At 56.6% G+C, this 22,887-nt stretch overlaps 2 protein-coding genes across 11 annotated transcripts in view; one reads left to right on the top strand and one right to left on the bottom strand.

Annotated features, from left to right (window-relative positions):
* The window catches only part of C22H7orf50 (chromosome 22 C7orf50 homolog), a 145,113-nt gene that overhangs the window by 50,385 nt on the left and 71,841 nt on the right, over positions 1-22,887 (bottom strand). The gene's annotated exons all lie outside the window — the stretch shown is intronic.
* GPR146 (G protein-coupled receptor 146) lies at positions 7,638-22,347 on the top strand. Of its 2 annotated transcripts, none has more exons than XM_055260871.2 (2): positions 7,638-7,750; positions 20,582-22,347. In XM_055260871.2, exon 2 carries the CDS (start codon positions 20,606-20,608, stop codon positions 21,602-21,604), a length of 999 nt encoding a protein of 332 aa, XP_055116846.1. In that variant the 5' UTR covers positions 7,638-7,750; positions 20,582-20,605; the 3' UTR covers positions 21,605-22,347. The 2 variants fall into 2 exon arrangements, with proteins under 2 accessions (XP_055116846.1, XP_055116847.1); XM_055260872.2 differs by lacking the exon at positions 7,638-7,750 and adding an exon at positions 18,193-18,559.

Below are 22,887 nucleotides of genomic sequence, written 5' to 3'. Positions count from 1 at the left end.
GCTCACACCTGTGATCCCAGCACTTTCAGAGGCTGAGGAGGGCAGATCACCTGAGGTCAGGAGTTCGAGACCAGCCTGACCAACATGGAGAAACCCTGTCTCAACTAAAAACACAAAAATTAGCCAGGTGTGATGGCTCATGCCTGTAATCCCAGCTGCTCGGGAAGCTGAGGCAGGAGAATCATTTGAACTTGGGAAGCGGAGGTTGCAGTGAGCTGAGATCACGCCATTTGCACTCCAGCCTGGGCAATAAGAGTGAAACTCTGTCTCAAAAAAAAAAAAAAAAAAAATTCCATCGATATAACGCACCCTATCAACAGGCTACAGAAGAAATACCACGTGGTCACATCAACTGATGCAGTGGGCATGTGACGAAGTTCAAGACCCACGCGTGGTAAACACCCGGGAAATCAGTAACGGAGGTGCCTCCTGAGTGAGGTGAGGAGCAACCGCAGATGCTCCTCCAAGGCCAGGAACAGGGCAAGGGTGTCCACCCTCCCACTGTCCCCACTTCGATCCAGCATCGGGCTGGCCAGGGCCACAGGCAGAAAAGGACCAGAAAGGAAAAATATAACTCTGTATTTGCAAGCGGCATGACCGTTGATGCAGGAAATCTCAGAGAATCTACGAAGTAAATCCTGGGACTGTGAGTGAGTTCAGAAGGCGCAGGACCACAGACAGTCAAGGAGCTGGCCATGGGCTGGCGGAAACTGGCATTCCCGTGCTAACACCACCTACAACTGCTCAGCAACAAGCAAATGCTTAGCTGTAAATCTAACAAAACCTGTATGGGACTTAAACGCTGAAAACCACAAAACACTGAAGAAAGAAACTTTGAAGAGTCCAAATAAATGGAGAGACACATTGTGTTAATGGACAGAACGGACAGCAGAGTGAAGACATAAATTCTCCCAAAATTGAGGTACACATTTAATGCAACTCCTACCACAAATTTCAGGGGTTTTTTTTGTAGGTAAAGACAAGATTATTCTAAAATGTATATGGAAAAGCAAAGTAACAAGGATAGCTAAAACAGCGCTGAAAAAGGATGACTAGAAGGAACTGCGTGCCTGATTTTGGGACATCGGACAGCTGTGGTGTGGCATGAGCAGTGGGAGACACACTGAGGAACACAGAACAGTGAACCCAGGAGGTGCCCCATGTTAGCAATGTGATTTTTTCAAAATTTTATTTTAGGTTCAGGGGTGCCTGTGCAGGTTTGTTATACAGGTAAACTAGTGTCATGGGGGGTTGTTGTATAGAGTATTTCATCACCCAGGTATTGAGCCTAGTACCCATTAGTTATTTTTCACCTTCTCTCCCTCCTCCCACCCTCCACCCTCCTTTCCCTTCTCCCTCCTCCTACCTCCAACCTCAAGTTCACTCCTGTGTCTGTTGTTCCCTTCTTTGTGCTCATGAGTTCTCATCATTCAGCTCCCACTTATAGTGAGAATATGTGGTATTTGGTTTTCTGTGCCTGCCTTAGTTTGCTAAGGATAATGGCCTCCAGCTCCATCCATCCATGTTCCCAGAAGACATGATCTCACTCTTTTTAATGGCTGCATAGTATTCCATGGTGTATATGTACCACATTTTCTTCATCCAATCTGCCATTGGTGGCATTTCAGCTGGTGTCACGTCTTTGCGACTGTGAACAGTGCTAGGCTGGCGTCACGTCTTCGCGACTGTGAACAGTGCTAGGCTGGGGTCATGTCTTTGCGACTGTGAACAGTGCTAGGCTGGCGTCATGTCTTCGCGACTGTGAACAGTGCTAGGCTGGGGTCATGTCTTTGCGACTGTGAACAGTGCTAGGCTGGCGTCGCGTCTTCGCGACTGTGAACAGTGCTAGGCTGGGGTCATGTCTTTGCGACTGTGAACAGTGCTAGGCTGGGGTCATGTCTTTGCGACTGTGAACAGTGCTAGGCTGGCGTCACGTCTTCACGACTGTGAACAGTGCTAGGCTGGGGTCATGTCTTTGCGACTGTGAACAGTGCTAGGCTGGGGTCATGTCTTTGCGACTGTGAACAGTGCTAGGCTGGCGTCACGTCTTCGCGACTGTGAACAGTGCTAGGCTGGGGTCATGTCTTTGCGACTGTGAACAGTGCTAGGCTGGCGTCACGTCTTTGTTACTGTGAACAGTGCTAGGCTGGCATCACGTCTTCGCGACTGTGAACAGTGCTAGGCTGGGGTCACGTCTTTGCGACTGTGAACAGTGCTAGGCTGGCGTCATGTCTTTGCGACTGTGAACAGGGTTGCAGTGCACATTCGCACGTATGCATCTTTATGGTGGAAAGATTTATATTCCTGTGAGCATAAACCCAATAATGGAGCAATCTGATTTCTGACAAAGTTTGTAAAGGCAATTCCATGGAGACAGAAATCTTTTCAACAAATGCTGCTGGAACAACAGGATGTCCACAGGAAAACAATAAAACTCAAACCAAAAGAGATTTACAGATGGCAAATAAGCATGGGGCCAGACGCGCCACATCCCTCTAGAGGGAGTGCCCATGAAAACAGCAGTGAGGCACTGCACACCTGTCACGATGGCCCAAATCCAGACACCGACATCACCAAATGCGGGCGAGGATGTGGAGCAACAGGAACGCACTCATCGCTGTGGGAAGTGACTGCAAAATGGCACAGTCACTTGGAAGTCAGTTGGTGGTTTCTTACACAAGTAGGCAAAATCCTGCCACAGGATTCAGCAAATGTGCCCCTTGGTATTCACCCACATGAATTGAAAATTTAGGTTCACATAAAAACCTGCACACAGATATTTCGAGCACTTTTATTCATAACTGCCACAGATTGGAAGCAACCAAGATGCCCTTCAGCAGGGGATTGGACAACTGTAGTCCATCCAGACAGCACAAAAAGAAAGGCTCTGTCATGCCGTGAAAAGACATGAGCAAGTTTAACAGCATTCTGCAAAGTGAAAGGCGACGGCTGAAAAGGCTGCACGCTGTGGGATCCCACCACATGACATTCTGGAACAGGTAGCACCATGGGGCCGGAAAGGGTTATGTGGTGGTCAGTGGTGGTGGGGAGGGAGAGATGAATGGGTGGTGCACAGGGCCCTTTTGGGGCAGTGAAGCTGCTGTGTGTGGTGCTGTAACAGTGGATGCACAGCGGATATTCATTTATCAAAACCCACAGAGTGTGCCACGCCAAGAGGGGCCCCCCGTAAGCTGCGGACTTCAGGTGGTTGTGATGTGGCCGTGCAGGGCTCGGGTGGCCGTGGTGTGACCGTGTAGGGTCATCACTGTTGCAAATGCACTATTCAGGGTGCAGGGTGTTGATAATGGGGGAGGCCGTGCATGTGTGTTGGGAGGGGGTACATGCAAACTCCATCATCTGCTCAATTTTGCTGTGAACCTAATACTACTCTTAAAAAAAAGTCTATTAAAAAAAAAATACAGGCTGGGTGTGCTGGCACATACCTGTATTCCCAGCTGCTTGGGAGGCTGAGGTGGGAGGATTGCTTGAGGCCAGGAGTTTGAGACCAGCCTGGGCAACATAGTGAGACCCCCATCTCTGCAAAAAACTTTAAAAATTAGACAAGCATGGTGGCACGCACCTGTACTCCCAGGTACTCAGGAGGCTGAGGAGTAAGGAGCGCCTGAGCCTGGGCGTTCGAGGCTGCAGTGAGCTATGATTGCACCACTGCATTCCAGCCTGCATGACAGAGACCCTGTCTCAAAAACAAAAAACAAAACCAAAACAACAACCTAAACCTCACAAAAGATGAACTCAAATGGATCATCTATTTAAATGTCAAATGTAAAACTGTAAAACTTTGATAAGAAAACATTGGAGAAAATCTTTGGGACCTGGGAGTCATTGAGGAATTCTTAACCATGACACCAAAAGCAGATCCTTAAAATTAAAAAGAACAACAACAACAAAAAAAGGATAAATTAGACTTCACCAAAATTAAAAAGAAAAAAGTCTTTTCTCTGCAAAACCCTCATTAAGAGGATGTAAGAGATAAGCTATGGACTGGGACAAAATATTTACAAACCACACATACACAAAAGCCTGGCGTCTAGAACACATAAACAATGAGAAGGCGCAGCTCGGAGCAGGGCTGGGAGGATGAGCAAAGGCAGACGTGCCGACTGCAGCCGCGCTCCATGAGTGAGTGGCTGCTGCATGCCGGGGCCTCCAGCTGACAGTGCCTCCTGGGGTCAACTCGAGGCCAGAGGCTCGGCGGTACGCTGGAGACGCATCCTGGGCACCTCCCACGTTACTTGTGGGAACAGCTGCTTCTGCAGAACATGGAAAAGGTCCAGGCTGGAAGCCGTGCAGATGGAATTTAGGAAGAGAGAATGGAGAGAGTGCAAGAGAGGGAGGGAGGCCCCTGCACGGCGAGGTGGTGGCCACGTGCTCCAGAAGAGGACCTGGGCTCCGCGCTGCAGGGAAGGGGACCTGGGCTCCGCGCTGCGGGGAAGGGGACCTGGGCTCCGCGCTGCGGGGAAGGGGACCTGGGCTGCGCGCTCCGGGGAAGGGGACCTGGGCTCCGCGCTGCGGGGAAGGGGACCTGCCTGGGCTACGCGCTCCGGGGAAGGGGACCTGGGCTGCGCGCTCCGGGGAAGGGGACCTGGGCTGCGCGCTCCGGGGAAGGGGACCTGGGCTGCATGCTCCGGGGAAGGGGACCTGGGCTCCGCGCTGCGGGGAAGGGGACTCCACAATTCCTTACTAATGTTACTGCCGTTTATGGGGGCTCCGAATAACACCAAGTTTTATTAATACATCCACAGAGTGTCAGATGGTAACACGCTATCTCACTTATGCTAAGGCTCACTCTCATTTTATCATCTGTAACGTCAGGGTGCGCCTTATAATCCACAGGCCACAAAGAAAGTCACAAGCCACACTCACAAGAACTAGGAAGTTCACTGTAAAATACTCCTTGTCCTTGATCAGCATGGCACACAGTATCGGACTCACTCTGCAAACAATCACTAGAGCAGGTTCATCTCCAAGGGGAACGCCAGCCAGCCTTTCCCGCCACTCCTCGCGCCCCCCTCCCCCCCCACCCCCGCCACCGAGAAAGCCCAAATGCAAACAGACCCAGGCCAGCTGGGCCCCTCTCTAGCTCCTGACCAGCAGCCCCGGATCCCTGGGTGGCGTGCAGCTGATCTTCCCGACCGCCACTCAGAATAACCAAGAAAGCCTGCTGACCCACCTGAATGTGGCGGGGAAAGGGCAGACCCAACATCTCTGTAAGACACGCGGCTGCATCACAGGAGCCTCGGCAGTGCGCTGGGCTGCAGAATGAGGTGCACAATTAGGGCACCCCCCCACCCGCAACACACACGGCACACAGCCACAGAGGCACGGCCCTAGGCCAGGAGCGCACAACTGCCCTCAAACACCCTCAGCAGCCACGCATGGGAGGCCACGTCCACATGACTTCAAACATCAACACTAGACTAGGGTGCAACCGTGAAGCTGAGTCAGGGCCACACGCCCCCTACGCCCCAATCTGTGCCCACCCTTCCCCCCATCAACTGAGTCTTGTACAGGGGCTGGCCAGGACCCTTGGGTACACAGCTGCAGCCTCTGGAGGGTGTTCACACCCCAGCTACGAGTACTAATTGTGGTTCAGGTGGAGGGTGGCTCCCTCTGACAATCTCCCCAGGACACACACGAGCTTTCTGCCATTCTCCCTGGCAGGACTGGCCTGCTTGGCACGGGAAGTCTCTGCAGATAAGGTGGTCTGCAGTGACCTGAAAGCTCAGTGGCTTAGAGGAAACTAACCTCCAGCATTCTCCAGCCACAGAGCACCCCTGTGGGTAGGACCCACAGAGCCTGGCATTACAGGGACCAGACAGCACCGTGCATACTCTTGACCAGGGATTCTGAGGCCTTGGGCCATTTATACCATGGAGATAACGAAGCTTACTCTTAGGCAGGCTGCTAGGAGGGCCCAAAGTCCCAAACCCTGATCTAAAAAGCCAGAACACCCCTGGGTTCAAATCCTGGCTCCACAGCCTGCAGTGTCACCTGGGGTAAGTTGCTTAAGTTTTCACAATTAAATTTAAAATGCATGGCCGGGCACAGTGGCTCTCACCTGTAATCCCAGCACTTTGGGAAGCCCAGGCAGGAGGATCACTTGAGGTTAGGAGTTCAAGACCAGCCTGACCAACATGGTGAAACCCCATCTCTACTTAAAAAAAAAAAAATAGCCAGGTGTGGTGGCACGCACCTGTAATCCAAGCTACTCAGGAGGCTGAGGCTGCAGTAAGCTGAGATTGTGTCATTGCACTCCAGCCTGGGAAACATGAGAGAAACTCTGTCTTAAAAAAAAAAAAAAATTAAAATGCACATGGTGACCTCATTGATGCTAAGGCATACTCTCTCACTTTATCATCTCTAACATGAGGCTGCGCCTTAAAATCAGCAGTATGTCGGAATTTAATAGGCAGATACCCTTCTTTTTAGTAATCCATAAAGTAATGGCATAGCTAGCACTAATCAATTGTGTCTTAGGTTTGATGAAATACGGACGTATCTACCTCAAAACAATGGTTGAGGCTTAGAACAGAACCTGACACAGAATACGCCCTCAGGTATCGGTGTTGGCTGCTTGTGACAGACTTTGGCAAGTAAGATCAGTACCTGGCACCTCTGGGCACACAGGGCCCAGGCTGCATCCACTGTGCCAGGGACATGGTGCCGGGCTGGGCAGCAAGTCAGTATCACATCAGCAGGCGTGGGCCGTGGTGAGCCTCTCCCTGCCCTCCCGCTGGAATAGAAAGCTGTCCCACTCCGACGCATCGTCAGGAAGCCGTCCTGTCCAGGAAGGTGGCTGAGGTACATCCCCGAACACAGTAGGCCACAGCATCATTCAGCGGAGGGTTAGTGGCTGCTATTCTTCCTGCTGGTGTTCCACTCGGCCCACAGGTCACAGCAAGTCTACGCGGAACTGTGCAACCCACATGCTTCGATTTTCAGAAATGTTCTTAGATCCTGAACCAGAATGTGCTGCAGGGGGGACTGTTTCACCTCAGAAATTACAGCAGAGTAAATGTCCTTGTTTCAACTTTTCCAATGTTTAACTTGTAACAAGAGCTACAAAAGCAATCAGGCAGTAAACAATGTGTTTCTTTAAACGGCTTTCCTGTGAGTGTTCCGTTTACAAAGAAACTCCTAAAACCAGGAAGTAATTGGTGACTTTGGAAACAGCAAGCAAACTTCGGAGAAGAAAGAGGGGCAGGTGTACCTGGAAGGACTAACTTGCAGCCACTCATTTCCTTTGGAGGGCGGTGGGGCCTGCACCCTGCAGATTAGGATATACTCTGACTCAGCAAAATAGGCACCAGCGCCTGTAAAAAGAAACCGCACTGGGCACTAAGAGAATTCTCAAAAACTCCAAGAGCCCTGGGTGACTCCCACAGGGAATCTCGGGCGCACGAGCTCGTCAAATGGCTGGTCTCAGGTTACACAACCAGCACCGCCTCCACCGCCGCCGCCCCCTAACCTCACTGGTCCCAGTGGTTCCCCGCGGTCTGGCCGCGAGGGCGGGGCCGGGGGGCGGAGGCCAGGGCGGGACCAAGGCTGGGGGCGGGGCCAGGCATCGCTGCCGTTCGGCGGCCGGGGGCGGAGCCAGGACAGGGGGCGGGGCCGACGGTCACGTGTGTACACAGGGCCCGGGCGGCGTGCGCGCCGTGAGCCCCACCGCCTCCTCCAGCCCAAGCTGCCCGCCCGGGGGCAACTGCGCCAGCCGCCACCCAGCAAGCCGGTGAGTGGGGCCCAGGAGCCTGGGTCGGGTCGGTGGGGCACACCCCGGTCTCCGCCTGGGGAGGGAGCCAGCCCCGAGCGGCTGCTCCCACGGCGGGCGCTGCGCTTACTGGGACTCGGGTCCTTTGGCCGCTGCCCACTGCGGGGCTCCGTGCCCTTGCCGGGAGGGGACCGCTGTCCTCCGGCCGCACTCCGAGCTGAGCCCCGGGGGCGGGCTTTCGGTCATTAACCTGGTGATGGCAGCTGAATCTGCTGCTGGCGTAGGCGGCTCAGCGCCGCCACCGGCTCTCCCGTGTCCGACAGGGCACCACTGATCTGCTCTCCTGGGCCACTGTGGTGATTCGGCCCCTCCTATGATTAGTGTTTTAAAGTGAGTTTTGGAACTGTGTCTACATGGAGGTGTCGGATCTGCTGTCAGTTGTCTTGGACAGTTGGCAGGGCATGGGACGGCTCTTTCAAAGCTTCACTGGAAGGCGGTGCTCTCCAGCCGCCAAACCACCACTACCAGCAGCAGGAAACCCACTATTAAGTTAGTATTACAAACCTGGCAAGTCAGTTCTCTAAACTAGGCATAAGTCTACGAATCTTGATGTGACTGGTCACAGTGGCTTATCTCTGCATGCATGCTACATGGTGGACCAGAAGATAGTTCTGTATTCGTCATCCAGAGTCTTTGATCTCTTCCCTGCCCGTGAAGATGTACTTGAGTCCTCCATTCCACTTTAAATAGCCAGCTCCTATACACATGGAACAGCACGACATCTTTTATCTTTGGCTACCTGCAGCACCTAGCAGAGGCCAGCATTCAATAACAGGGGGGCAAGAGGCTTGCTTTAAAGGCCTCTGCAAACTTGTAGGAGTAAAACGGTTCTGACCATGTTCCCAGGCTCCTCATGCATAGTGGTGATGAGATACTCTACCGTCCTAACTGGGGCACCTTTGAGAGTGAACGGAGGCACTGTTAATAATTAGACGAAGTGAACGCTCACAGTTCCCATGACCTGCTGTGCAGCTCCTTCAAGAACTACTGTAAGGCCCAGCTCCCCAACCAGAACCCCTGTTGTCTTCCTCAATGAAGAAGGCCTCTGAAGACTAGTGACTTAAGAACATAGTTTATATGTATTGAATACTGTCGTGCCTTTTCACAGAGAAGAGGTCAGGGCCAGAGCAGCTCACTGCCCGACGCCACACACATCTGTGCTGGCGTCCATGTTTCATCCTGCCTCTCTAGCCAGCATGGACATATCCCAAGGATGGAGGACAGAGGAACGCAGATTTAGGGCAGAATGTAAGTGTGAAAGTTGACTTGGAGTCCCTGCAACTCATAAGCCCCTAGTAGGCTGATGAAGAGAGAAGACCCACGCAGCTCATGTGGGTCTTAGGATGTAAAGGCTGATTATGTCTATCATACAATGCGTAAATGGCATGCTGCACAGATCGCTGCGTGGGGAAACATGCTCGTGTAATTTACAGTCGGAAGAGGGACATGCTGCTCACTGGGGCAGGAAGAAGAAGGGGCTCCTCAGGGAGCTGCAGCTCTCACAGCCCCTAGCATGTCATCTGGAATCCTGAAAAAATAACCGCCACCTGGCCTTTAATGACCCAACCACAGCAAGGCCTTGCCTTTGCAGAAGGAAATTATCACCCAGAGAACCCGGTCGACCGTGTCACGCACAGGACGATCCCACGGTGCTGTTTTCTTTCAACAGTGTTTCCAGTCATTCCCTCCTGCCTGCCGGCTCCTCTGCTCTCCAGGGCTTTCACTAGCCCACCTGCCCAACTGGCCAGCATTAGGCTGCCCAGTTAGACCACATCTGTCCAGGGGTCTCAAAGGCTCAGGACCCCAAGACACCATCCAGGTAGCAAAGAGGAGAGGGGACCCAGTCTGGAGAGTAGAATAACTTTGTGCTCTAATTTGAGATCCCAAAAGGAGATGCTGCCCAGGACCAGAAGTCAGTTTCTTAGGAGCATGCTGTCTACCCAGGAGCCTCCGTGTGCAAACAGCCCCTTGAGCAGCAGAGGGACAGGGTGGAGTGGGGCAGGTGTCTGTTCATCCCCACAGAACCACACCCAGGTCCCTTCCTGCACAGGCCAAGGACTTTCCCCATTTTAACTGGAACCAGAGAAAGCCTTGCAGACCACTGTTGCTACCACAGCTAGTGTGATGAGAAGTAACCTGCTGGTTCCTCCCTGGGAAAGAACCAAGGTGGTGATAAGATCTGTGGCTCAGAGCACTTCCCTGCAGGTTAAGGCCACGCCTAGTAAACCAGGGCTCGACTGGGGAGCCCGGGCAGGTGCCAAGCCTGCCCAGAGTCTGCAGCGGAGACTCTCTGTTCTTGGCCAGGTCCTTGAATTTCTGAGGAAGTCTTTTTTGTTTGTTTCTGTTTTTCCCTGGTCTGGTGTACCTGGAGAGGGAATTAGCCTCACACCCAGTTAGGGAACAAAAACCCAAGTAAACAAAAGAATGCTGTTCCACCTTCCTCCAGGGAACTGGCGCCCATAGCTGCAGGCACAGGTGCCCAGCCAGCTCACTGGCCCAGCAAGGTGCTTGGTCTCAGGCCCCCAGAGCCCGTCCTGGAGCCGCAAACATGCTCACTATTATCCATGGAGAAAGAGAGGCATTCTCTTTGTTTATAGTCTAAGCCCAGTCACCTGATTCACTCTCACTACTCTGCAGTTTGGAATTGTAAAAAGCAAAAGGCCACAAAAATCAAAACCATCCACCTATGTAATGAACCGTTTCTTATCACAGCCCAGGAAGGCACAGATAGGAATCAGCGTGCATAAGCTCTCCATGTCTAAACCCTGTGAAAACAGCAGCCTTTCCTAAGCGTCTGGCTCATAGGAGCTGGATGTTAATTGTTGCTAAAGCCTGGGTTCATTACTACAAAAGGAAATAAACATTCCAGAGTCATTTTGAAAGCATTTTGATTGTTCTAGAATATTCGCCCAAGGTTGAGCGTCTCATGGTGCATGGCAGGTTCGGCCAGGAGCTGGCCATGGCCTTCCCACTCCTTTCCTGCCATTCTTCTGAGGATGCAGTGCCCGGGGCCTCGCAGTTCTATTTCCACTCAAATCTAAGGCTCTAAAGCTTCAATAACTGTCCTGGGACAATAAGAAGCGCTGAGTCCCCACCCTGCTCTCCTTTCTACTCAGTGGGGAAATTGGATCACTTGCCTTAGATCACTCACCTTGGGGAAAAGCCTTTTACGTCACTGAATACATCCCCTTCCACGGTTTTCATCCAACAGTCAGCCAGGCTGCTGCAGCACACATAAAAGCTTCCCCTGCCTGCAAAGAGCTCTGAGTCGGTGGGAAAGAGATGGATGTGCGGACAAGCTTAACCCAGCACAACTGGCGGAGGGGTGTGGAGACAGTGGTCGGGGGTGGGTTCCCAGGGGCACTGATGCCCAAAATAAAATGTCAAGGACGAGCCAGCGTTTGCTGAGAGAATGAGGGGAAATGAGAAAGGGTGCTCTGGGCAAGGGATCAACATCCGCAAAAGACAGTATGAAAAAGAGCACCTGGAAACTTCACGGGGATCACCGGGCGTGGGACTTGCCAGCCCCAGCTCTGACAGGGCCCTGAGCAACAGGGGAAAGAACTTCCCGACTAACAGGGACAGCAACATCAAATGCGATGGCTTTTGTGAAACTAATTCAGCCACCTTGGAGCAGAGGATTCCTCTGCTGGTTTCTGTTTCTGCCAGCTCTGTGCAGTGCAGGCGCTATGACGCTGTCTCTGTCTCACACACACATACAGGGACCCGGGTGCCTCTCAGGTTGAGAGCGGTGGTCACCATCCCCACACTCAGTCCCCATCTGTCCCCAGGCCTGCTGCTTCTGAACAGGCCTGGGGCAGCCCATTTCTATTGGGAAACCCTATCAAAGTTAGCCCCAGGTTTCAGCCAAGTTCACCTCACTGCTCACAGACATTCATTATTAACAGACTGCTTGATAGCACTTTGGGCTCTTTTTAAATAAGACATAGGAAGAAAGATGCCAACGTCTCACTTGAAATGCTCCTGACAGCGAGCCTGACAGGGTCCTGTCGCCCCTGTCCGCACCCTGCTGTGGCCGTGGTCTCCACAGCCGCACATGGACTCCAGACATTTTCATGAGTTATGAACCAAAGAGAACCAAGACCCCTGGAGCAGGTTCTCCTTCCCAATCCCATGTTCTTTTGAAAGCAGTGACTACAGGCCAGGGAAGCAGGTGTTTATACTCCAGTTTAGTACCAGTGAAACATCGGGAAATTCATTGTGTTGGTATCAAAGCCCAAACTCAGAACATAAAGACCGTAAAACTGCAAAGACTCTGCAGTCTGAGCGTGCGCTCCTCAGGCCTCTGCCGTCTGACCGTGCACTCCCTGGCCCTCCGCCGTCTGACCGTGTGCTCCCTGGGCCTCCGCAGTCTGACCCTGCACTCCCCGTGCAAGTGCCACCCACAGGTGCGTCCTGGGGGCTGCCTCCTCCACGTCCGCCAGCAGCGTGGGGTGTGACGGGGCCCATGTTGTTGTCATCCCACCCTGCCCCACGTTTCCCCTGCACACGTGTCCGTTCACAAAGATTCTGAGCAAAAGGTCACAGAACAGCTTCCTCTGCCCTTTATATTTGGGGAGGAGGCCAAAGATCTGCAGGCGTCATCATTCCAGGCCAGGGCTGGTGACAGGGAGCAAGCGCCGGCACCCTCTTGTGCTTCACATGGGTTGGTTTATTTAACCCTCCTGTGTCATGAAGATTTTTACTAAGCCTGGGGAAACCGAGGCACAGAGCAAGGAAGTCACCTGCCTGCAAAGGCACCTGTGTGCAAGCCAGGACTGGAAAAGCTCAGCCTGCAGTGCACAGGCTAGCTGCCGCTCCAGAGCCCAGGCCCTTAACCACTTCCTTCCTGGGAAGACGGAGGGCGAGGGGGTTTCTTACAGTGCTTTATGTCAACTCCTGCTGCTGCCCGCCACTAACCCAGGCCCCTGCACACAGCAGGGCACGGGCCTTCCTACAAGCAGGCTTACTACGAAGCGCTGCCTAACATTCCCTCATGTCAGGTAGAAGGAATTAGACCAGAGGTCAAGGCAGTGGCTAGAATCAGTGGTGCTTTCTCAAAGTAGGAAAACAGTTTTAGGACTGTTTTCGGTCAAATTTTGGGCACCACTGTACTGGGTTCTATGACAGAGAAGCCACCAAGGTCTCGTGTGAGGAGCCCTGGGCAGGGACAGCTGAAGCTGTGCACCTGGGCCCTCCTGATTGCCTCCCGCCAGCCAGGCCTGGCAGCAGCCAGCAGCCACCCCACCCCACCCCAACAAGGAGAGCTGCCCCACACTGTCGGCCCCCAAAGCTCAGGACACACGGGCCCTCCCAGGTCTCTCTGACGGGCTAGGCCTTGGCAGGGTCCCCCCAGTGGGCCCCACTCTGAACCACAAGCACAGTCTTCTGCGGTGTGAGACCTGCTGTCAGCACAGGCCTGCAGGCTCGGGGCTGTGCAGGGACACAGGGGCTGGCACCGCTGGGCAGCCTGTCCTTCTCCAGCCTGCCTGTGCACCCTGTGGGCAGTGACTCCTCGGGCACAGCGGCCCAAAGTCACAGGTGGTCTGTCAGGGGCTCTCCAGGGAGCTGGACACACTCAGGTTTAGATCAGGAACAGAACAGATCCCCAGGGCATTTGCTCAGGCTCAGAGCAGGCAGCCATCCACCAGCGGCGGGCACATCCATGGACTTCCAAGCCAACAGGGACAGCTGCCCAGATGGGCTGCCCAAGCCCACCAAGGATCCTGTCCCATCGGTCCCTGTGGCTTGGGAGTCTGACACTTTTTGGCTTTCCTTTCTCAAGCTGCCCCAGCTTCTCCAAGCCCTGAGCCTGGGGCTCCCAGCTCTGAGCGGATGCTCTGCAAGCGGCGTCCCTGCACTCTGGTGCAGGCGGACAGACACGGGATAGCCTGCAAGGAAGTAAGGCCCAGCAGCCTTCCCGGGCTTGGAACGCCGCAGCCTAGGAAGCATCTTCCCGGGAAATCGCAGTCGGAGCCCAGCACGGGGTCTTGGAAGAAAAGACCCCACCTTCTATCCTCATGAGTACGCATGAGGAGTGAGCACCGCTCAGCACACAGAGGCACAGCTGAGGACCCAGGGAGGGGCACTCCGGAAACAGCTACAACCACAGGCGCTCGGCAGGGACCAGGAAGGCTTGACGCGCAGCGGGTCTCGGAGAAACTCTCCTCCTGTCCTTCCCAGCCTCTTGCTTAGTTGGGCCTCACCCTAGCCTGCTGGAGATGGCGGCCGTGCCATCAGAGAGGGGGATGGGCAGATTGGCTGAGGTCACCCCCACAGGCCAGCAGAGGCCTAGGTGGGAGTGTGCAGCCCCGCAGATGGCTGCTCATGGGGCCCAGAGGCCACCCCTGCGCCACAGAGGGCACCACCACACCCAGACGTCCCCGAGGCTTCATACAGCTCCCAGGCCCTACAAGCAGCGTGTGGGCAGAGGCCCAGGCCCTTTCCTGTCACTCAGAGAAACTGCTGCTCCCAGAAAACGGGGCGCCAGCCTCCCATCAACACTGGGTCCCAATCCCAGTCCTCTCAAGATTCCTGTGTGGAAATGTCACTTCTGTCCCAGCCCTCTGGGGTGCAGCTGGCGTCCAGCTCTGCCCCCTTTCTGCTTAAGCAGCTGCTGGGAGACCCTGAGCCAGGCAGGCCGAGGTTCTCAGCTCTTAAGGGGTGTAGCAGTTTCCCGCACAGCGTGGGGAGCACATTTGCTCACGTCTCCCAGGCTGGCTGTACACTCTGAGGCCAGCCCTGGGCTCTGACACCCTCCCGCTTCCGCTGGGCCTTCTAAGCCCTCCTCTCCTGTCCACTGCTGGCCAATGGCCCAGGCCTAGCCTTGAAGCTGTAAAGACCTCTCACCCCATCCAAATGAGACTGGTCAGATATCTCCCGCATGTCAGCCACCACTGGATTGGGAAGGACGGGCAGTAGGTGCAAGGCTGGCCCTTTTTATGAGAGTAATTTAAAAAACAAAAACAGGTCAGCCACAGTGGCTCACACCTGTAATCCTAGCACTTTGGGAGACTGAGGCAGGAGGGTCACTTGAATCCAGGAGTTTGAGACCAGCCTGGGCAACATAGTGAGACCCTGTCTCAAAAAATGTTAAATGAAAACATTAGCCAGCTGAAGTGGCACATGCCTGTAATCCCAGCTTCTTGAGAGGCTGAGATGGGAGGATTGCTTGAGCCCAGGAGGCAGAGGGTGCAGTTAGCTATGACTGTACCACTCACTGCCCTCCAGCCTGGGTGACTGAGGGAGATCCTGGCTCCAAACAAAAAAATAAAAACAGAAGGAGGGATAGATGAATCCCATTTGTGTCATTAATGAATTCTCTTATAGGGAAAATAAAATGATTGAAACTGGGCCATCTTGGACAGCTGAGGCCCAGGCAGGGCCAGCTCCTTCTACCTTCCCAGCCAAGATGCTGCCTGCAGCCCCTCCCCTGCTGGCCCGAGATGCTGTCATTGTCCCTAAGAGACCCTGAGGCCTGCTCCAGGCTGAGTGGGTGAGGAGCCTCTGAGCAGGCGCCTGCATCGAGGCGTGCCCTCCTGAGAGGCGAGGCTGACCTGCAGCATCCAGCTCGGCTGGGGACACTCGCCTGAGAAGAGCCCAGTCCTGGGTTCTCCCTAGGGGAGGGCCTTGGGGCTGCTTGTGCTGGCACCGACATGGGCCTGGGGAGGGACCTGTGTGTGGGTGGCAGGTCCTGAGGAGTCGTGGGGGAGGGTTTCGGAGGGAGATGCTGGTGGTAACAGTGGGAGGTAGGCAGTGAAACCAGCAGTGTGACTTTGGAGGTGCTAGAGGAGCAGGGCCAGGCGGAAGAGGTGGGGGAGCCAGGAAGGAGCAGCTGCCAGGGACGGCCTGGCCTGGGAGGGTGGCCAGGAACTGGGGGAGAAGCTGGTGGTCTCTCGGTGCAAGGGTGGGGCTGGCCTGGAGGAGAGGCCCACAGGGTCCCTGCAGACTGAGGGTGCAGTGGCAGGCCCCGGAAGCTGAATATCACCCCTGCTACCGGGCAGGCAGTGCTCAGAGCAAAACGGGTGACTGGAGGGCACGTGCCAACTCTGCTCCTTGAGCCTGGCCCAAGAGGGCCCTGCAGCATGGGGGTGTGGGGCAGGCGGCCCTTCTCTGTGGTCTCTCCTGCCTTCTGAGGGAGCCTCCGGAATCTTCCATCGCCGCCGCAACAAACTCAGGCTTTCATGTAGGAAAAGAGCCCACTTCTGACGAGGCTCATCTGGGCTTTCTCTCCCAGCCTCTAAGTCTCCCCACCACCAGGCTCCCCGTTCCTCTTTCCCTTGAAAGAAGTCAGCAGAGCGCATGGCTGACGGGAAAGACGGCACAGCAGGCCTGCCCGGCGGGGGAAGCCAGGCCATTGTTCTCCAGTTCCAGGATGCCCCGCTTCCCCAGACAGCCCGGCAGCCAGGAAAAGGAAGTCTCTGGGCACAGAGGCAAGCGGGGGGCACAGAGGCAAGCGGGAGACCATGGACAGGCAAGGAGTCGAAGGCTCCACCCGCCTGAGCCAGGCCAGGCTTCCACAGAACCCCTCTGCGGCCAGGCAGGCACGTGGGGCCATCCCCCTTACTCGGACACAAGTGCAGTGACAGCGGGGGAGGGGTGTCCACGGCAGAGCCCAGAACCTTGGGCAGGACAGGACCCCGGCTAATGTGCCCGGAACAGCTCCGTGACAGGGAGCTGGGCTGGCTGTGAGGGTTGGGCACGCGTCACGAGTCTCCTGTGACCAGGAGAGGTGGGAACACTGGCTCACATGACTCGCCAGGCCCTGGCATGCTGTGGTTCTGCGGGTGCCCCCTGCAGCTCTCAGCCTTCAAAATGTACACCACGCTGGGCACGGTGGCTCACGTCTGTAATCCCAGCACTTTGGGAGGCAGAGGTGGGTGGATCACCTGAGGTCGGGAGTTCGAGACCAGCCTGGCCAACATGGAGAACCCTTGTCTCTACTAAAAAAACAAAACTAGCTGGGCATGGTGGCAGTCGCCTGTAATCCCAGCTACTCGGGAGGCTGAGGCAGGAGAATCGCTTTAACTTGGGAGGCAGAGGTTGCAGTGAGCTGAGATCGTGCCATTGCACTCCAGCCTGGGCAACAGAGCGAGACTCCGTCTCAAAAAAGAAAAACACACAAAAAAAACCATACACTTCATGCTCACTCCTCTGGGAGCCATGGCTAACAGCCTGCAGGCAGGAGAGTCTCAAACCAGCTCCTGGAGGGCACTCCCAGCGACCCGTTCCTACCACGAGCCCTGCCAGAGAGGAGGTGGGCCAAGGAGACTTGTCCACCCAGGCGTGGCCGAGGAGGGGGTTTCCTCATGCTCTGCTGACCTGCCTTCCTTCCATGCCTCTCAGCCCAGCTCCTGACACAGGCGGGAACCTGAGCTCCTCGGCTTTAGGAACGTCCCCCAGAGCCCACGGAGTAGCCCGCCCCAGCTGCCTTCCCTCCCAAGATCTCCAGGTAATGCTTGGTAAAAGGAGGACTCCGGGGAGAATGTTGGGGCAACCATGCAAAGCGCGTCACCTTCCAACCGGCGGAAAGTGAAGGAAAACAGGTACGGTCAGCTTGTAAGCTTCACTGGAAACAGAAACCATCCTCATCATTGATACCTGGTGAACTGCACAGAGAGCAACCTGCAGCTTTGGAAGTTTATAAATCCTTCAGTATTTGTCAGCTGCCAGTAAACAAAAATGCATGTGGGAGAACTTTCCACCTGAACCCCACCTGGAGGCCGGCGTTCCCAGGTCCCGGCTGGGGTGACAGCACGCACTTGAGAGCCGGCTCAGACAGGGTGAGCGGGAGACGCACGTGAGCGCAGGGAGGAAATGCCAGCAGATCCCACTCCACGTGACCACCTCCCAAGAATTGAGCCATTCTTAGCCCGGCAGACGCTGGCTGCCTCCCTCTGGCTTGGCCTCACAGCAGGGCAGGCATTAGCAGTCCAGGCAGCTTCTCTCTGACTCCCTGCAAGGAGGGGTGTGGCGGGCAACAGGCTGGCCCCGCGCGGTTCCACCTGCAGGAGAGCCCTTGCAGGACGCTCCATGTGTGGGGCCGGCTCAGCTTTTCTCTGGCCATGCCCCTGTCCCTTCTGTGCACGGAGACACCAGCTGCACGTGCTCCCCTCTCTGCTTCCGACCTGAGCCTGCCCTCGGCCTCCGCTGTGCCTCCGAGGGCTCCTGTGTCCTGTGGGCTGAGTGAGCATGGCCAGGCCTTCGCTCGACAGTAGACCCTTCTGTTGATTTCCTCACGGGAAAAAGGGCTCGTAACCAACATCTGAAGCACACTGAACACCAGGGGCGGCTGCATGGACCTGGACACGTGTCTGCCTGACCTGCCCCCAGGCTCTCGGTGGGATGCCCCGCAGCGATGCAGACAGGGGCCTGTGGGCAGAGGCCACGGCCCCCAGGAGCCACGCTATCAGAAAGGTGGGACAAGAGGCCAGCTGTGCTCGGTTTGCAGTGCGGTCCCGTCCAAGCACGGCCCCTCATTTCTGGAACCCGGCTGTAAACAGCAGGAGGGAGGGGCGGTGGCGCCTGCCAAGGGAGGCAGAGGCCCTGCGGGGAACTTACCAGAGGAAAACAAGTGCTTGCATCCTGGGGCCCTCGCACGCACGCGCAGGAGGCCAGGCGCGCTGCTGATAAGAGCCTGCGGGTTTGCAGAGAAGCGCAGCAGCGCGCAGGTCCTCACCGGAGCTCTGGTGGCCACCTCTGTCCCGCCATGCTGCTCACTGACAGTGACCAGGGCCCACAGCCCCAAGAGGCTCGGGCCACAAAGTAAAGGTGAGAGCCTGTGGTGCCCGCAGGTGGGAGAGGAGACACGGAGGGCTCTGTGCAGTGCAGGCAGGATAGAGGACGTTGGGGGCTCTGTGCAGCACAGGTGGGAGAGAGGACGCGGGGGGCTCTGTACAGTGCCACTGGCAGGCATCTCTAAGTAGGGAATGAAGGGGTGCCCAGACAGAGCACACTGAGGGGTCCCGGCCCTTGGCAAGCTCTGTGGGGTGAAGACCGGCCGGGTGTACCCTCCTGTCAGTGACTGGAGGCAGTATACGGGGCACGCAGTGAGACAGCCCTCCCGCTCCGATCTTCTAACCGCAGACCCTGGACAGATCCGGGGGCCCTGGGCGCCCTGTGAGGCCAGGCTGCTGACTGACACTCAGTCGCAGTGGCCTGTGTTTCCTGGGGACTCAAGTGGAGTCTGGGGGGTGATGTCCCCAAACTGGGCTGCCACTCTGTGACAGCCAAAGCCATGCAGCCTCGCAGGCAGAGGCTGGGGTGTGGAGGACCACAATCCTGAAGAACCCCGTCCTCTGGACCCTGGCACAGCAGGAGGGGAGAAGCCCTCAGAGGCCTGGACACCCCCCTCACCGGCCCCCGCCACTGTGCTTGGAGCAGGTGCATCCTGTCTGGAGCTTGTGCTGGCCCGGCGAGTGGAGCCCAGAGCCCATCCCCCTCTACCAACATCCCCCAGATTGCCGCCTGCCCAGCCCAGGAGGTTCTGGTCAAGATGTGTTAGTGAGGGGCTGGCTGGACAAGGTGAGCGCGTGAGAAGCAGGGGCCGGGGAGCCTGGATCCAGGACCTGGGGGCGCTGTGGCAGCGCTGTGGCAGCACTGTGGCTGGGCACCTGGGGGCGCTGTGGCGGCACTGTGGCTGGGCACACCCAGCAGCGGCCCAGCTCTGCATGCCTGTCGCCACCTGACCCTCACTGCGGCTGCTGGGCGGCATTCACCAGGATTGCACAATGACCCACACCTCCCGTCCTGCCCACCACCCTCTGGATGGGAATTCCCACATCCACCCACCTGCCCATCTGCCAGCTGCCTGCATGCCTTGCCGCAGGGCCGTGTAGCCTGCTGTGGGGCGCACGCTGCTACTGGCACTGGGGGCCTCGGGCCCTGGCCCCTCCGTGCTCTCCACCTCCTGAGCCTCCTCTTCCCGCCCTGCTGTGGCCCTGTGTGTGGTGTGGGTCTTACAGTGGCAGGACTGCAGGAGTGGGTCCTCACCCACCTCCTTACTGCTCTTGCCTCCGGGCACGGGAACGATGCCGTCTGCTCATCTGCCTGAGATGCTTTCTACTCCACTCTGAGAGCAGGAGGTCAGCCGGGGCCAAATGACATGCTGGACATCAGACTTCCCGAGATAGCTGCAGGTCCCCGAGGAATGCCTGTGCTTTGGCGGGGTGGGGAGTGGGGGGGTGGCGAAATTCTTACTCTAGGATGGCTCCAGCCGCCAGGTTCTCGTTCAGTGACATCAAGACTGGCTATGTCCCCATGTCCCCAGAGCCTCCTGTGGGCTGCGACCCACAGGTCACCCTCCCTGGAGCCCAGGCTCTGCAAGGACTCCAAGGCGCCGGGTCCTGGGCTGCCGGGAGGCAGGGAGGCTCAGGGCTGACCGTCCACATTGCCTGTCCCTTCCGGCGCTGGCAGGATCCGAACACCACAGACATCTAGTAAACTTTGGGAATCACAGCGCGGGGCCCGTCCAACCAAGTCAGGACGACCACCCAGGCCTCGCAGCAGCCCACGAAGAGTGGGCTCTGAGCATATGGGGCACACCAGGCTCCTTCTCTGGTCCCCAACCCCAGCCGCTGAAATGAGTGCAGCCACAGCAGCCCCCAGTCAGGACCCGACGTGACCATTTTTCAATGCTCAACTTCATTTTCACAGAAATGCACCCGAGGCAGCCTCACTCTGTGGTCTCCAGCGACTCCTGCGCCAGGAGAAGGCACCCCTGTACCTGCAGCACTTCTGGGCTGGGGCTTTGGGGAGGGATGTGAGCTGACCACCTGTTCCGTCTTTCCGCAGGGTCACGGAGCCTCGCCGGCCGCCATGTGGGGCTGCAGCTGGTTCAACGGCACAGGGCTGGTGGGGGAGCTGCCTGCCTGCCAGGACCTGCAGCTGGGGCTGTCACTGTTGTCGCTGCTGGGCCTGGTGGTGGGCGTGCCAGTGGGCCTGTGCTACAACGCCCTGCTGGTGCTGGCCAACCTACACAGCAAGGCCAGCATGACCATGCCGGACGTGTACTTTGTCAACATGGCAGTGGCAGGCCTGGTGCTCAGCGCCCTGGCCCCCGTGCACCTGCTCGGCCCCCCGAGCTCCCGGTGGGCGCTGTGGAGTGTGGGCGGCGAGGTCCACGTGGCACTGCAGATCCCCTTCAACGTGTCCTCACTGGTGGTCATGTACTCCACCGCCCTGCTGAGCCTCGACCACTACATCGAGCGCGCACTGCCGCGGACCTACATGGCCAGCGTGTACAACACGCGGCACGTGTGCGGCTTCGTGTGGGGCGGCGCGCTGCTGACCAGCTTCTCCTCGCTGCTCTTCTACATCTGCAGCCACGTGTCCACCCGTGCGCTAGAGTGCGCCAAGATGCAGAACGCGGAGGCCGCCGACGCCACGCTGGTGTTCATCGGCTACGTGGTGCCAGCACTGGCCGCCCTGTACGCGCTGGTGCTACTCTCCCGCGTCCGCAGGGAGGACACGCCCCTGGACCGGGAGACGGGCCGGCTGGAGCCCTCGGCACACAGGCTGCTGGTGGCCACCGTGTGCACGCAGTTTGGGCTCTGGACGCCGCACTATCTGATCCTGCTGGGGCACACGGTCGTCGTCTCACAAGGGAAGCCTGTGGATGCACACTACCTGGGGCTGCTGCACTTTGCGAAGGATTTCTCCAAACTCTTGGCCTTCTCCAGCAGCTTCGTGACACCGCTTCTCTACCGTTACATGAACCAGAGCTTCCCCAGCAAGCTCCGACGGCTGATGAAGCTGCCCTGTGGGGACCGGCACTGCTCCCCAGACCATGTGAGGGTGCAGCAGGTGCTGGCGTAGGCAGCCAAGCTCTCCTGGGGAGACGTGACTCTGGTGGATGTAGAGCACTTAGTTACCCTGGACGCCCTCCACGTCCTTCCAGGAGGAGACGAGCTGCTGGAAGAGAAGTAGGAGGGGTGTTTTTCTTGAAGTTTTCTTTTTCCCACAAATGCCACTCTTGGGCCAAGGCCGTGGTCCCCGTGGCTGGCATCTGGCTTGAGTCTCCCTGAGGCCTGTGTGTCTCCTGAACACGCAGCTCAAGGTCCACATCTGCAAAAGCCTCCTTGCCTTCAGCCTCCTCAGCATTCAGTTTGTCAATGAAGTGATGAAGGCTTAGAGCCAGTATTTATATTTTGTGGTTCAAATACTTGATTCTTCCTTGTTTGTTTTATAAAACCAGATGTTTTCTAGAAAAATGACAAGTATTAAAATGAACGAAACCCTACGAAAGAATGGTAACAGCCAGGGTGGCCGGGCCCTGCCAGTGGGCGGCGGGTGCTGGCCGGGCCTGCCGGGTGTGCCGCGGTCACCACAGGGTTCTGAGAATATTTCACAGAAGTGCCTGAGACGCGGAGACACGGCTGATGTTAAGTGGAGCTATTCAGTAGCAGTGACGCACTCTCCTCCGCCAACAAATGTCCCTGACACCGTCCCCAGCCCCACAGATAACATCAGCTGAGGTTTTTTTCAGTATGAAACTATCCTAAATCAACTCCTCAAAGTGTACACAAAACTAAAGAATATAAATAAACAAAAGAAAGTAAGGTGTGTTAGGATTCCTGACTGAACACCAGAGCTGAAGGGCCCCCAGGGGACAGAGGGCCGGAGGCTGTGTCACACGGGGTCTGGTGGGAGGGCCAGGGTGGAACCTGAGGCCAGCTCCCAAGGCACCTGGGACCAGCATCCGCATCTCCGCGGCCCTCGCAGCCTCAGGTTGGGCCCGGACCAGCCTGTTCCACTTGGGCGCACAGGTCTGAAGTGAGGAGGGTCCATAGTGGGGCGGGTCTTAGTGAGGCGGGTCCGTAGTGGGCGGGTCTTAGTGAGGCGGGTCCATGGTGGGCGGGTCTTAGTGAGGCGGGTCCGTAGTGGGCAGGTCTGTAGTGAGGCGGGTCTTAGTGGGGCGGGTCCGTAGTGAGGCCAGTCTTAGGGGCGGGGTCCGTACTGAAGCAAGTTCGTAATGAAGCAGGGCCGTAGTGGAGCAGGTCCGTAGTGAGGCAGGTCCGTAGTCGGGCGGATCCGCAGTGGGGTGGGTCCATAGTGGGGCGGGCCTTAGTGAGGGGGGTCTTAGTGGGGCAGGTCCGTAG

This window comes from Symphalangus syndactylus, chromosome 22 (genome assembly GCF_028878055.3).
Source record: "Symphalangus syndactylus isolate Jambi chromosome 22, NHGRI_mSymSyn1-v2.1_pri, whole genome shotgun sequence".
Lineage (NCBI taxonomy): Eukaryota > Metazoa > Chordata > Mammalia > Primates > Hylobatidae > Symphalangus > Symphalangus syndactylus.
The sequence above is the reverse complement of the archived record's forward strand: the minus strand, read 5'-3'. Positions and strand labels throughout refer to the sequence as shown.